Source organism: Lepus europaeus, chromosome 12 (genome assembly GCF_033115175.1).
Source record: "Lepus europaeus isolate LE1 chromosome 12, mLepTim1.pri, whole genome shotgun sequence".
Taxonomy (NCBI): domain Eukaryota; kingdom Metazoa; phylum Chordata; class Mammalia; order Lagomorpha; family Leporidae; genus Lepus; species Lepus europaeus.
Genome location: NC_084838.1, coordinates 47,682,005 through 47,695,368, shown reverse-complemented (window position 1 = coordinate 47,695,368; position 13,364 = coordinate 47,682,005). Strand labels below are relative to the sequence as shown.

The following is a 13,364-nucleotide window of genomic DNA, read 5'->3' as shown; positions in this document are numbered from 1 at the left end:
TTTGGCTTAAGAGATTTAACAGTTAAGGAATTGCTTAGGACACCTGCATCCCACAATGAACCTGGATTTGACACCTCATTCTGTCTCCTGATTTCACCTTCCTGCTGCTGTGGATGCTTAGAGATAGCAGATGATGGCTCCTGCAGTTGAATTCTTGCCACTCACTGGGAGACCTGGACTAAGACACAGCTCCCAGATTTGGCCCAGCTTTTGCAAGCCTTTGGGCAGTGAACCAGCGGATGGGAGAATGGTTTCTCTCTCTCAAAAAAAAATTTTTAATACATTGAGGGGAGACTGATTTTAGCTCATTTATCAAATAATAGTTGGTTCTAGTTGTATGGATTAGTTTCAGGGGTTTCTGTTCTGGTTCATTGGTCTACATGTCTATTTTTGTGCCAGTACCAGGTTGTTTTGATCAAAACATAGTACCTTAATTTCTTATCAATTTCATTTTCTTGTTTCTTGTATCACAATTGTGCTTAAGATGAGAGTATTCTGGAAAATATTTTACTGAGAAACTTGTCAACTTTTTAAAGGACTAAACATACTCAGTGTTATTGTTATTGATTTTTAAATAACATTAATTCATGTTAAATGGGTAATGTGTTTATGCCAAGGGAGAATCTTTCTCAATTCCTGGGAAAAGTCAATTGGGAGATATAGGATATTCTGTTGCAGTAACCCTGAGTGTGTGTTTTTTCATCAGCACTAGGTTTGGACAAATGCTAGGCCTGGTCTTCATCAGTTTTACACTGAAGTGAAGAGAAGGAGGTGAAGGTGGAAAGAGCAGGCCTATCTTCCAGTGTAGGAATGACTCAGAAGTGCTCTATCTCTTCTTTTTAAGTTTAAATCTTCAAAGAGGATGATGATTACAAGGCCATTTAAACTATCAAGCTAAGGAAATTCACACACCCACTACTTAACTGTCAAAGGAGCAATTCCCAAGTTGGCTACTTATTGGAGGAGAGAAGGAATCTTTGGAATTAGAATAAACAGACAATATACAGTTTACAAGATCTGCCAGAATTCCAAGAGCTTTCCCCATAATTTTGTAAGACTTAGGAGGGTTCCTGGAAGTCCAAAGCTTATCTAACACCAACTCAAGCTGACACAGCTCAAGCAGTGTCATCTTCCTCCCTAACTTGCTCCTCTGCTTTTGACTCCTGTTTCTGTATCACAGATCCTGGTAGCTGTGTTTCATTTGTATCTTGTAATCTGTTCTTCTATAATTCTTGTTCATCTGTTATTTTAACTCTAGCTTTAGAGAAATCAGAATGGAAAACCTTATTTTCCTTTAATAAAAACTATGTATTATGACTTCTCCATAGTTGAGTTCCTCATTGTGAGGAATCAAGCCATGTGCATAGAGAATTCAGAAAACCAGATATGTCTGTTCACACAAATTACCTCCTATGTTGTTCTGAGAAATGCTGTGTCTCCCGGTTCATACACTCCTTGGCTTAAAGATTTCTCTGATATGTATCCATGTTTGTTCTTATATTGAAGAAAGTTAAATACTAACAATGGAAGGAAGACCTTTCTGTCTCTCTCTCACTGTCTGTAATTCTCCCTGTCAAATAAATAAATAAAATCTTTTAAAAAAAGGAAACATCAAATTAATAAACATCAAATGCAGAACTTATATATGCTGTAGTTAAAAAAGAATAGGGCATGAGTTCGGCACAGTGGTTGAGACTCTACTTGGATGCTCACATCCTGTCTCTTAGTGCCTGGGTTCAAATCCCTGCTGTGCTTCTGATTCCAGCCTCCAGTTAATGCAGCAGGTGATGGTGCAAGTACTCGAGTCTCTGCCACCCACATGGGAGACTTGGATTGAGTTCCTAGCTGTTGTGGGCATTTGAGGATATAACTAGCAGATAGGAATCCTTCTGTCTCTTTGTCTGTTTTTCCTCTCTGTGTCTTTCAAATAATTGATTTGTTAAAATTTTATAAAAGAGGTAAAGGTCCCCTAGGGAAGTAGCTTACTCTACTTTACTCTCTATGCAACCGTATTTTGCTGAAGTAACTTTGCCTCTAGCTACCTCCCCCTGAAATGTTCTCCACCTTCCTATTCATCATTTATGGTCTATGTTATATCAATGCTGCAAAGATGAACTCAACTCTTATACCCTCACTGAAGTTTTTCTTAGAATTTTAGTGAGCATTGAACAATAACTGAACTTTCTAAATGAAAGTTCATTAAATTAAATTCATTTTATATTTCTACCTTTAACTGTGTATCATATCCTATTTGTTCTATGTGCGTGACTTGTGTTTAAGTTATTCATTCTGTTACATATTTCCGGTAAATACTAAAAATCTACCACATATTCTATGAAACCAGGTCTTATTTATGTATTGTTTCTATGTAAAATGGAAATGAATATCACTGTATTTCAATGTTGTAGAAGATTGAATAATGTATGCTATATGAAAGTGACTGGCCTATGTGTATTTTTTTTCTCTTTTATAAACAGGAATTTTCTGAAAATTGGAAAAAATTTACCACTTAACTTATTCTCCAAAATTAGGGATACTACCAAGAAAGCAAGTTTGGGGCCCGACATTTGGCCTAGTAGTGAAGACACCACTTGGGACACCTGCATTCCGTATCAGAGTACCTGATATGGCTGTGCTCTAAACTCCAGCTTCCTGCTAATGTGCACCCTGTAAAGCAGCAGATGGATGGACAGCTCAGGTACCTGGGTCCCTGCCTCCCATGTGGGAGACTTGTATGAGTTTTGGGCTCTTGACTTTGGCCTGGTCCAGCTTTGGCTGTTGTGGGTATTAGGGGAGTGAACCACTAGATGGGAGATCTTTCTCTTTCTGTGTCTCTATATCTCTGTCTCTCTCTATGTGTGTGTGTGTGTGTGCGCTTCTCAAAGTTTTTTTTTTTTTTTTAAAGTAAGTTTCCTGTCACAAGTTCCTTGTCACAAGAAACATTTTGTAAGTAGCACTTTTGTCTTTGAGTATTTCAGTATCTATTGGAGATGTCGCTTAAAAAAATTTTTCTAACTTACTAACATTAAGAAAATTCCATGGTAAAATGTTTAGAAGGGATTTAAAAAAAAACCCTCTGTAAGGTTATTTCATACATTTATAATAGATTCTTTTTTCACATTCTGTATTCCATCCTTACGAATAATTTTAAAATTTGCACACATTGAATTTTAATCTGCATAAGGTTCTATGAGCTGACGAATGCTCATAGAAATGAGCTGACAAATGCTGTCATGTCATTACACTACCATACAGAGGAGTTTCACTTCCTGGGGCCGGTGTTGTGGTGTAGCTGGTAAAGCCATCATCCCATATGGGTGCCAGAAATCCCAGCCTCTCCACTTCTGATCCAGCTCCCTGCTAATGGTCTAAGAAAAGCAGTGGAAGATGGTCCAAGTCCTTGGCCCCTGCTACCCACATGGGAGACCTGGAAGAAGCTCTTGATTCCTGGCTTTGGCTTGGCTTAGCCCTGGCTGTTGTGGCCACTTGGGGGATGAACCAGTGGATGGAAGATTCTCTCTCTCTCTCTCTCTCTCTCTCTCCAACTCTGACTTTCAAATAAATAAATAATCTTTTAAAAAGGCATAATTTCACTGTTCTAAACATCTTCTGTGCTCCACCAATTGAACACTCTCCACAAACCCCTGGTAAACACTGATCTGCTTTCTGTTGCTACAGTTTCTCCTTTTACAGAATGTAATATAATGGGAACAATACAGTATACAGTCTTTTCAGCCTGGCTTTTCTCACTTGGCAATATGTATGTAAGATTCATCCATCTCTACACATGGCTCATCCTTTTATCACTTCATAGTATCCTGTTGTATGGATGCATTTGGATATTTTAAAAAATTTGAGTCTTTTAAAAATAGCATCCTGTTCTTATTTCATGGATACAGTGTCTTCTCATGTATTCTGATGTTAATTTTTGGGATTTCCTTCCTCCTGCTAGTCTCTCCTCCAGGTTGCTTTGCTTCTGGCTGCTTTTGTAAGCCTCTGCTTTTACATGAGAGGCTTTCCTCCAATATCTGGTGTCGTGGCTGTGTGAGAGCAGGGCACCAAAAAGCTGACCGCAAGCTCTGAGAGGAGGTCAGTGTGTTGTCTATGAGCCCCCTTGTCATGGAGTCTTTAGAGGAATTTTTTTTTTTTTTTTTTTGAGACATGTCAGTATCTTCAGACCTACTCACATGGGCTGCTCGGATTCCTCAGGGATCAGATGATCTCCTACCTGAAGGACAAACATTGCCAGCTTTCTGGGAGCAAAAAGAGAAGGCGGCCCCAAGCTTAAATGTAGTTCAGAACTTTAGTCTAAGCCTACATCCCACATCTGCAGAGAGCAGACAAGCTCGCGCTCTCTCTCTCTCTTTCTCTCTCTCTCTCTCTCTCTCTTTAACCTCCTGGAGAAAGGACCCCTATCTTCCTGAAAAGCTCTATTTAAATGTAATTCACAAATCATACAACTCACGGATTTAGAGTGTGTAATTCAGAGGCTTTTGTGTATCTATGGAGTTCTATAAATCATCACATCATCACTCCCCAGATAGATTATGTGCTTTTTAAAAGTCACCTCCCCTGCCCATATCTCATCCTCCATTGCCTCCTCACTCAAGTCTTGGGCAACCACTAATCTACTTTCTGTATATTGAATTTGGCTAATCTAAACACTTCATATAGATGGAATCATTGTTTAACTGCACTCTTTCACTTAGTATAATGTCTTCAAGGTCCCTCTGTTTTGTAGCAGGCAGTATTTCATATCTCTAATTGTCAAATAATGTTCCATTGTATGGATATATATTTTATATCTTCATTTGTCAGTTGATGGCTTTGGATATTTCTACTTTTTGACTATTAAGAATAATGCTACTGTGAATAATTATGTATTAACTTTTGTATAGACATGTTTTAATTTCTCTTGGGTATATACCTAGGAGTAAAATCACTGAATCATAGGGTAATTCTGTTTAACCATTTGAAGAACTGTTGTCTGTTTTCTGAAGTGGCTACACCATTTATATTACCAACAACAATATATGAGAGTTCAAATTTTCCATGTTATATCCAATATAACACTTGTTATTTTATTTTTCATTAGGGCACTTTATTATTATGTGATATAATATCTCATTTGCCCATTTTTTCATTTTTATATATTTTAAAAATCCTGGCCAGCGCCGCGGCTCAATAGGCTAATCCTCCACCTGCGGTGCCGGCATACCGGGTTCTAGTCCCGGTCGGGGCGCCGGATTCTGTCCCGGTTGCCCCTCTTCCAGGCCAGCCCTCTGCTATGGCCCAGGAAGGCAGTGGAGGATGGCCCAGGTCCTTGGGCTCTGCACCCTCATGGGAGACCAGGAGAAGCACCTGGCTCCTGGCTTCGGATCAGCGCAGTCTGCCGGCCGTGGTGGCCATTGGAGGGTGAACCAACGGCAAAGGAAGACCTTTCTCTCTGTCTCTCTCTCTCACTGTCCACTCTGCCTGTCAAAAAAAAAAAATCCTAAGTTTTTTTTCTAAAGATTTACTTATTTATTTGAGTGGCAGAGTTACAGACAGAGAGAGGAAGAGAGAGAGAGAGAGAGGTCTTTCATTTACTGTTCACTCCTCAAGTGGCCATGATTGCTGGAGCTGGGCTGATCCAAAGCCAGAAGTCAGGAGCCCAAGCACTTGGGCCATCTTCTACTGTTTTCCCAGGCCATTGGCAGAGAGCTGGATTTGTAATGGAGCAGTGGGGACTCCAACTGGCGCCCATATGGGATGCTGGTGCCAGAGGCAGAGTCTTAACCTACTACGCCACATTGCTGGATCTTTATTTATTTATTTATTTATTTATAGATTTATTTATTTTTAGATTTATTTATTTGCTTGAAAGGCAGAGCTATAGAGAGGCAGAGGCAGAGAAAGAGAGAGTTCTTCCATCCGCTAGCTTAACCCCCAGATGGCCAAAACGGCCGGAGCTGAGCCAATCCAAAGCCAGGAGCCAGCAGTTTTTTCCGTGTCTTCCATGCGGGTACAGGGGCCCAAGGACTTGGGCCATCCTTTACTGCCCTCCCAGGACATAGCAGAGAGCCGGGTTGGAAGTGGAGCATCCGGGACTCAAACCGTTGCCGATATAGGAGGCCAGCTCTGCACGTGGCAGCTTCACCTCCTATGCCACAGCACCACCCCCTCCCTTATTTTTAATATACATATTTATTGGCTATTTTGTGATATTTTAGCATATGTACACAATGTGTACTATTAAAATCAGAGTAATCAACATCTCCCCTTTTTTGACATTACTTTGTGATTAGAGCCTTAGGGTTCCTATTTGCTTATAAATAGAAGACTATGCTGTGTAGTACTAGGAAATTTTTGCAGTCTAACTCTGATTTGGTACCTGTTATCCAAACTCCTTCTATCTCCTTTACCTCTCCCAGGCCCTAGGAATTATTATATATTCAGACTGAAGGTTTTTTTTTTTTAAATCTTCCACATATGAGGGAGATTATACAGTATTTTTCTGTGTCTGGCTTATTTCACTTAATATCATATCTTCTAGTTTCATCCATTTGCTGCAAATGATAGGAATTCATCCTTTTCTATGGTTAATATTCCATGTGTATATATACCACATTTTCTACACTTGATCTTAACCACATTTCTTTATTTAGTCATATGATGATGGACCCCCTGGTTGGTTCCATATCTTGGCTATTGTTAATAGTGTAACAAACATGGTGGAACAGGTTATCTCTTTGTTAATATGATGCCATGTCTTTTGAATATATGCTTAGTTGCGGAATGACTGGATCATATGGCAGTTCTATTTCTAGTTTTTAAAGGAATCTCCAAGTTGTTTGTACTAATTTATATTCCCAACCACCAACAGCATATAGGCGTTCCCCTTTCTCCACATCCTCGTCAGTATTTACTACTTTTGTCTTTTTGATCATAGGTGCAGTGATCACTGAGGTGCAGTGATATCTCATTGTGATTTTGATTTGCTTTTCCCTGATGGCTAGTGACCCTGAGCATTTTAAAAAATGTATCTGTTGGCCATTTGTATTTCCTTGAGAACTGTCTATTGAGGTCCTTTGCAAATTTCCAAACAGGATTAGTTGTTTTAAAGTTTAATTCCAATTGCTCCTATGTTTTTAAAAGATTTATTTTATTTATTTGAAAGTCAGAGTTAAATAGAGAGGAGGAGGAGGAGAGAGAGAGAGAGAGATCTTCCATCCACTGGTCTACTTCCTAAGTGGCTGCAACAGCAGGGCTGTGTCAGGCCGAAGCCAGGAGCCAGCAGCTTCACCCAGGTCTCCCATGTAGGTGGCTAGTTTTATGTTTAGAGTTTCATAGTATGTGTATTGCTTTCTCCTACCAGTCACTTTAGCAGTAACATGTTGGTGTCTGTAACTAAGACTGTACGATTTAGGCAAAATGAGGGCACTGGAACAAGGGCAGAGAATCTGAATAGATTTACTCTCTTGCAGCTTTTTTTTTTTTTTTTTTTTTTTTTTTTCAGAGTATGTTCCAGGAAAGCTTATCTTGCAACAGTGTACTCGGGGGATCCAGAAAACCACAAACAAGGAAAGCTGTGAGAAACCGGTGTGAGTCAGATTGTTGAACACACGGAGTATAAAGATGCTTGTTGCAAGCAGGAAAGGTGCTCTTGCCCTCTTCTTGTCTACATCCTGGCTACTACCCTAACCCATCCTATGAAAAGCTCTAGCAAACTGCTTCTTGGAAAGGTAGCTGTTGCAGGGAACCATACTTTCCTACTGTCTTCTTTACCTGCCACAAGTCAGAAAAGGCTTTTCTCTGAACAACTCCCAGTAGAGGTTGATTATTTGGCATCACCCCAAGCAAACAGACCCCTCGTGTCTGCTAACATGTCTGCTGTATCAACTAACTTTGGCCTAACAGTTTTTAGCTTGCAGTTCCTGTCTTTTCTTCCACTTTCTGTGTCTTTTTGGCTTTATGCCCTTGAAAGATTTGTTTACTTTGATATAATGGATTAAGAGAGGGAGAAGTAGCAAATGCCTATTAACTCACTGTCTGTAAATTAGGAGTTTATTTTCATTTCTACTCACATTGTAAAGTTTTTTTTTAGGTGGATAAAGTTTAACAAGTGTTTCTTGTTTCTAACGGAGATAATCAAGACAGGCACACTTGAGTAAAGCATTACTTCCATGAATAAATGAACACAGATGCAGACTTGAATTATTCTTCATGATTCTTTTCTCTTGTCACCACTTAAAAATCATATGAACATATCGTGCTTAATTGTTTCATCTTTTAAATTAACCACTGAGACTCATTACTTGATGTTTCATACAAATCATGGCTATTAATTTTTAATTTGTAGAGCTTCAACAATAGAAAGAGTAATATTCATTTTTTAAAAATATGTCATTATTTACTTGAAAGGTAGAGTGACAGAGAAATAGAGATATACAGAGTGAGAGAGATTTTCATCAGCTGGTTCATTCTCCAAATGGCCACAACAGCTGGAAGTGAGCAAAGTTGAAGCCAGGATCCAGGAAGGAACTCCATCCAGGTCTCCCATGTGAGTAGCAGGAACTCAACTTCTTGAGCCATTGTCTGCTGCTTCCCAGGTGCATCAGCAAGGAGCTGGACTGGAAGCAGAGCAGCCATGACTTAAACTAGCACCCCAGGATGGGATGTGGATATCATGGTGGCTTAACCTGCTGTGCCACGCCTGATGAAATGAAAAATAGTCAATTTTTACATACTCTATCTCAGGTGCTGTGCTAAACATTGTACATACATAATCTCATCTGTATAGTAAATTTGTAAAATAAGTACTTTCAAAATACTATTATTAGTGAGAAGGCTTAGACTTAAATATCTGTTGTAACATGCGAGGAAATGATAGGTTTGGGCTTGCTTTTCTGATTCCAAGGCCTGTTGTCTTAATGTTCTGACCGTGTACTTGAGGAATTCCTAGTTTGTTCAATTCATAGACAGGCCACTTGGTTAAATCTGCCATAGCATGAAATGTGTGTCCATGTGTTTAGACATTGTGCCATTGCGCATGGTTCTGTAGGTTTTATTAAAATATGTCTACATTTTAAATTAGACACATATAAATATAAATGATTAACTGAGTTTTGCCTGCTTGTGGATTTTCAGTCCTTTAACTTGTCTAATTTAGTGTTAACTTAATGTGATGTTGGGATGCCAGTTTTATAAATCAGTTCAAATAGGGATTTTTTTTTTTTTTTTTTTTTTTTGGTATTCGGAACCTTACAGATTGCATGCTACTGGTTTCAAGAATATTTTGGCAAATGCAGAAGAAAAAAAAATACTTCCTTACTTAAAAAAACTAATTAGTTTCTATTTTGAGTTGTCTTTGTTTTGTATATGTCTGTATCTGACAAGAAGGACTGATGACTTTCTCAGAGGATGGGTGTGGTTGTAGAGATTCTCTCAGGGTTTGTTTTGTTCTCCATCCCTTACCCATGTCACAAAAGCGATTAACAGAGCTTTCAACAGAAAGGGAGACGCTGTTACAAAATCCACAAAGCAGGAATGGCTATGAGCGGGCACGTTCCAGGATCAGTAAGAGGCCATTGTGCCTAGAGTGCAGAGGGTAAAGGGAGGTTGACTGCAGATAAGGCCAGACAGTTTGGCAGGACGGCTGCAGCAGGGCGCCACAGGCTGTGCCAGGCGTTCAGAGAACAGAACTGAGGAGGAGGCCTGGAGTCACAAAGGGCAGGGGAGTTCCATGCGGCCTGGAATTTATTTTATCCACTATTTTATCCCCAGGGAACCACAGGGAGAGATTTTGGCCTGAGTTTCTAGTAGTTTTGGGAGTGGTGTTTAAATGTCAGAGGATTGTTGGTATTTTACAGTGACATACTTATATCCCTGACTGGCTTGGCGAGGATCTCTTCAATATCACTTACAAATGCATACACATGAATGTTGTAAATCTTATGCGCAAAAAGTAGCCTCTATACAGAGTTTTTGCCGAATGTTGAAGCCATCAGTGTTAACAGCGCTGAACTGAACAAATTCCTACTAAAGTTGGAGCTTGTTGAGCTGCCTTTATTGGATTTTCCAAAATATAAAAAATAAATAGCACTTGAAAGCCCCATATTTTATGTCTCAACTCTGTAAACATTTATAGAAATAGCTTCTAGAGATAAAGAAATAAATATGACATGATTGCTGCCCACAGTCTAATAATGAGAGAAAGAAAGTTAGATAACAATTCTTCAAAAAAATGGTAGATTCTCCAGCAGAGGCCTGATTTGACTATCTCTGTGGGGGGCCACAGGGTATTGTGGTGCTTACTATGGTTTTAATATGATTTGGCCACCAAATTCATACAGTTTAGTCCCTACAGTCTTTTGGTGCTTAGAGATAGGGCCTTCCCTTTGCGAAGTGAGTAGATTGGATTAGGTCCTTACGGAGGGGGCCCTACCATGGAATGTAGGTGGCTTTATAAGGATAGGTACAGCCATTTGCACTTCCCCTCTCTTATCCTATTATGCTACCTGTCTTTTCAGGACTCAGCACAACCCATCACCAGAGGCCAAACCAATGAGGCCCACGTGATCTTGGACTGTGAACCTCCAAACAGTGAGGGTAGTTGAAGAGAGGATTCACACGTGAAATTTATATCATTACATGATTATGATTTTTTAAGAAGTCTCCAATTCATGTTTCTTTTCTTTTTTTTTTTTAATTTTTGACAGGCAGAGTGGACAGTAGAGGGAGACAGAGAGAAAGGTCTTCCTTTTTGCCATTGGTTCACCCTCCAATGGCCGCCGCGGTAGCCGCGCTGCGGCCGGGGCACCACGCTATTCTGATGGCAGGAGCCAGGTGCTTATCCTGGTCTCCCATGGGGTGCAGGGCCCAAGCACTTGGGCCATCCTCCACTGCACTCCCTGGCCACAGCAGAGAGCTGGCCTGGAAGAGGGGCAACCGGGACAGGATCGGTGCCCAGACCGGGACTAGAACCCGGTGTGCCGGCACCGCAAGGCGGAGGATTAGTCTGTTAAGCCACGGTGCCGGCCTATCCAATTCATGTTTCTACCTTCAAAAGATACTAGAAAAATAAAGAATAGTATAAGTACGCCAGCGCCGCAGCTCTATAGGCTAATCCTCCACCTGTGGTGCCATCACACTGGGTTCTAGTCCTGGTCGGGGTGCTGGATTCTGTCCCGGTTGCCCCTCTTCCAGGCCAGCTCTCTGCTGTGGCCAGGGAGTGCAGTGGAGGATGGCCCAAGTGCTTGGGCCCTGCACCTGCATGGAAGACCAGGAGAAGCACCTGGCTCCTGGCTTCAGATCAGTGCAGTGTGCCGGCCACAGCAGGCATTGGAGGGTGAACCAACAGAAAAGGAAGATCTTTCTCTCTCTCTCTCTCTCTCTCTCTCTGTCTCTCTCACTGTCCACTCTGCCTGTCAAAAACAAACAAAACAAAACAAAACAAAAAGAATAACATAAGTCCAAAAGTAGTAGAAGGATACAAGGGAATTAGAACGACTTAAACAATTTTGAAATAGAACAAGTTGGAGGATTCATGCTGTCTGGTTTCAAGACGTTTTATAAAGTTGCATGAACCGAGAGAGTGGTTTGCGATAGAATATACACAGATTAGTGGAACAGAATGGAGAATGTATAAATACATCCACGTTTGTGGCCAACTAATTTTGGACAGAAATACAAAGAAAATTCAATGAAGAAATGATAATATTTTCAACAAATGATGCTGGACCAGTTGGGCATCCACATGCAAGAAAATCAACCTCAACCTACTTGACAAATTATTCAAGAATTAACTCAAAATGAATAAGTAACTTAAATATTAAAACCATAATTTTTAAGAAGAAAATGTGGGAAGTAATCTTTGTATCCTTGTGCTGGGTAAAAATTCCTTAGCTATAATTCAGAAGCTGTGTTTATGAAAGAAAAAACTGATAAATTGCACTTACTCCAAAGGAAAAAATTCTGCTCAGCAAAATGCAGCATTGAGAAATGATCAGACAAGCCACAGACTGAGAGAAAATACTTGCAAATCACATATTTGTTAAGAATATGTGAAACTCTGAAGACTAAGCAAGAAGAAACAACCAAATTAAAAACGACTTGAACACTTTACCAAAGTAGATAAATGAATGGAAAATAAACCACCCCACACAAAAAATACTCAACATTGTTAGGCATTAGGGAAATGAAACTTAAAGTCACATTGAGATATCACTACACATATGTTAAGATGGCTTAAATACTAACAAAAAGTGACAACAAATGCCAGTGAGGATGTAGGTTAACTAAGTCTCATATGTTGGTCATGGGAATGAAAAATGACACAGCCACAACAGATAAAGCCCAATATTTCCTTATAAAATTAAACCGATGCTTACTATTTAATTTTCCAGGTATTTACCCAAGGGAAACAAAAACAAGGTGATGCAAAAACTATGCATGGGGGCCGACTGTGGCGTAGCGGGCTAAGCCACCGCCTGCAGTGTCGGCATCCTATATGGGCGCTGGTTCGAGACCTGGCTGCTCCACTTCTGATCCAGCTCTCTGCTATGGCCTGGGAAAGCAGTAGAAGATAGCCCAAGTTCTTGGGCCCCGGCACCTGCATGGGAGACCCAGAAGAAGCTCCTGGCTCCTGGCTTTGTTGCGGCCGATTGGGGAGTGAACCAGCTGATAGAAGACCTCTCTTTCTGCCTCTCTTTCTCTTTCTGTGTAACTCTGACTTTGAAATAAACAAATAAATCTTTTTTAAAAACTATGTATGCAAATGTATAGAAATTAAAAAGATGAATAAAGTTATAGGGATTTTATTCATAAGCACTCAAAATTGAAACCATTTCAAATGGTGAAGAGAGGAATAAACTAGTGAATAGATGCACGGTAATACGTCCATACAATGGTATACTTCTAGGGGACCAGAAACATGCAGATACATGATTGGATCAAATGAAAGAAACTAATTTCAAAGGTATTTATTATGATTTTTTTTTATATTCTGGAAGAAGTCAGAAATTTAGGGTCGGAATACAGATGAGTCATTCCCCAGGGTACTAGTCCCAGAGAACTTAGGGAGTGATGGAAATGGGCCGACTAGAGTCTGACTACACTAAGGTATGTATTTGTCAAAACTCAAAGAATTGTTCACCTGAAAGGGGTGAGTTTTCACCTTAAACCCATTAGGTTTGCCCTATCCCCAAACCAGAAAATAAAAAGTTTTGAAGAGGATGTGCAGAAATTTAAACACTGTGCACTACTGATGGGAATGTAAAATGATGCATAACTGTGGAAAACAGCATGAAGTTTCCTCAGAAAATTAAAAATGAATTCTATGACCCAGTAATTGAAAGCAGGACCTTGAAGAGATGTATGTACAT

At 40.0% G+C, this 13,364-nt stretch overlaps 1 protein-coding gene across 1 annotated transcript in view; it reads left to right on the top strand.

The window, feature by feature from the left end:
* Positions 1-12,584, top strand: part of IFT74 (intraflagellar transport 74) — a 154,929-nt gene extending 142,345 nt beyond the window's left edge. Inside the window, exon 19 of the mRNA XM_062208123.1 lies at positions 12,387-12,584. Within this exon, the coding sequence (XP_062064107.1) occupies positions 12,387-12,569 (183 nt within the window). The 3' untranslated portion in view covers positions 12,570-12,584. The remainder of the gene's footprint in view (positions 1-12,386) is intronic.
* The last annotated feature ends 780 nt before the right edge of the window (positions 12,585-13,364 follow it).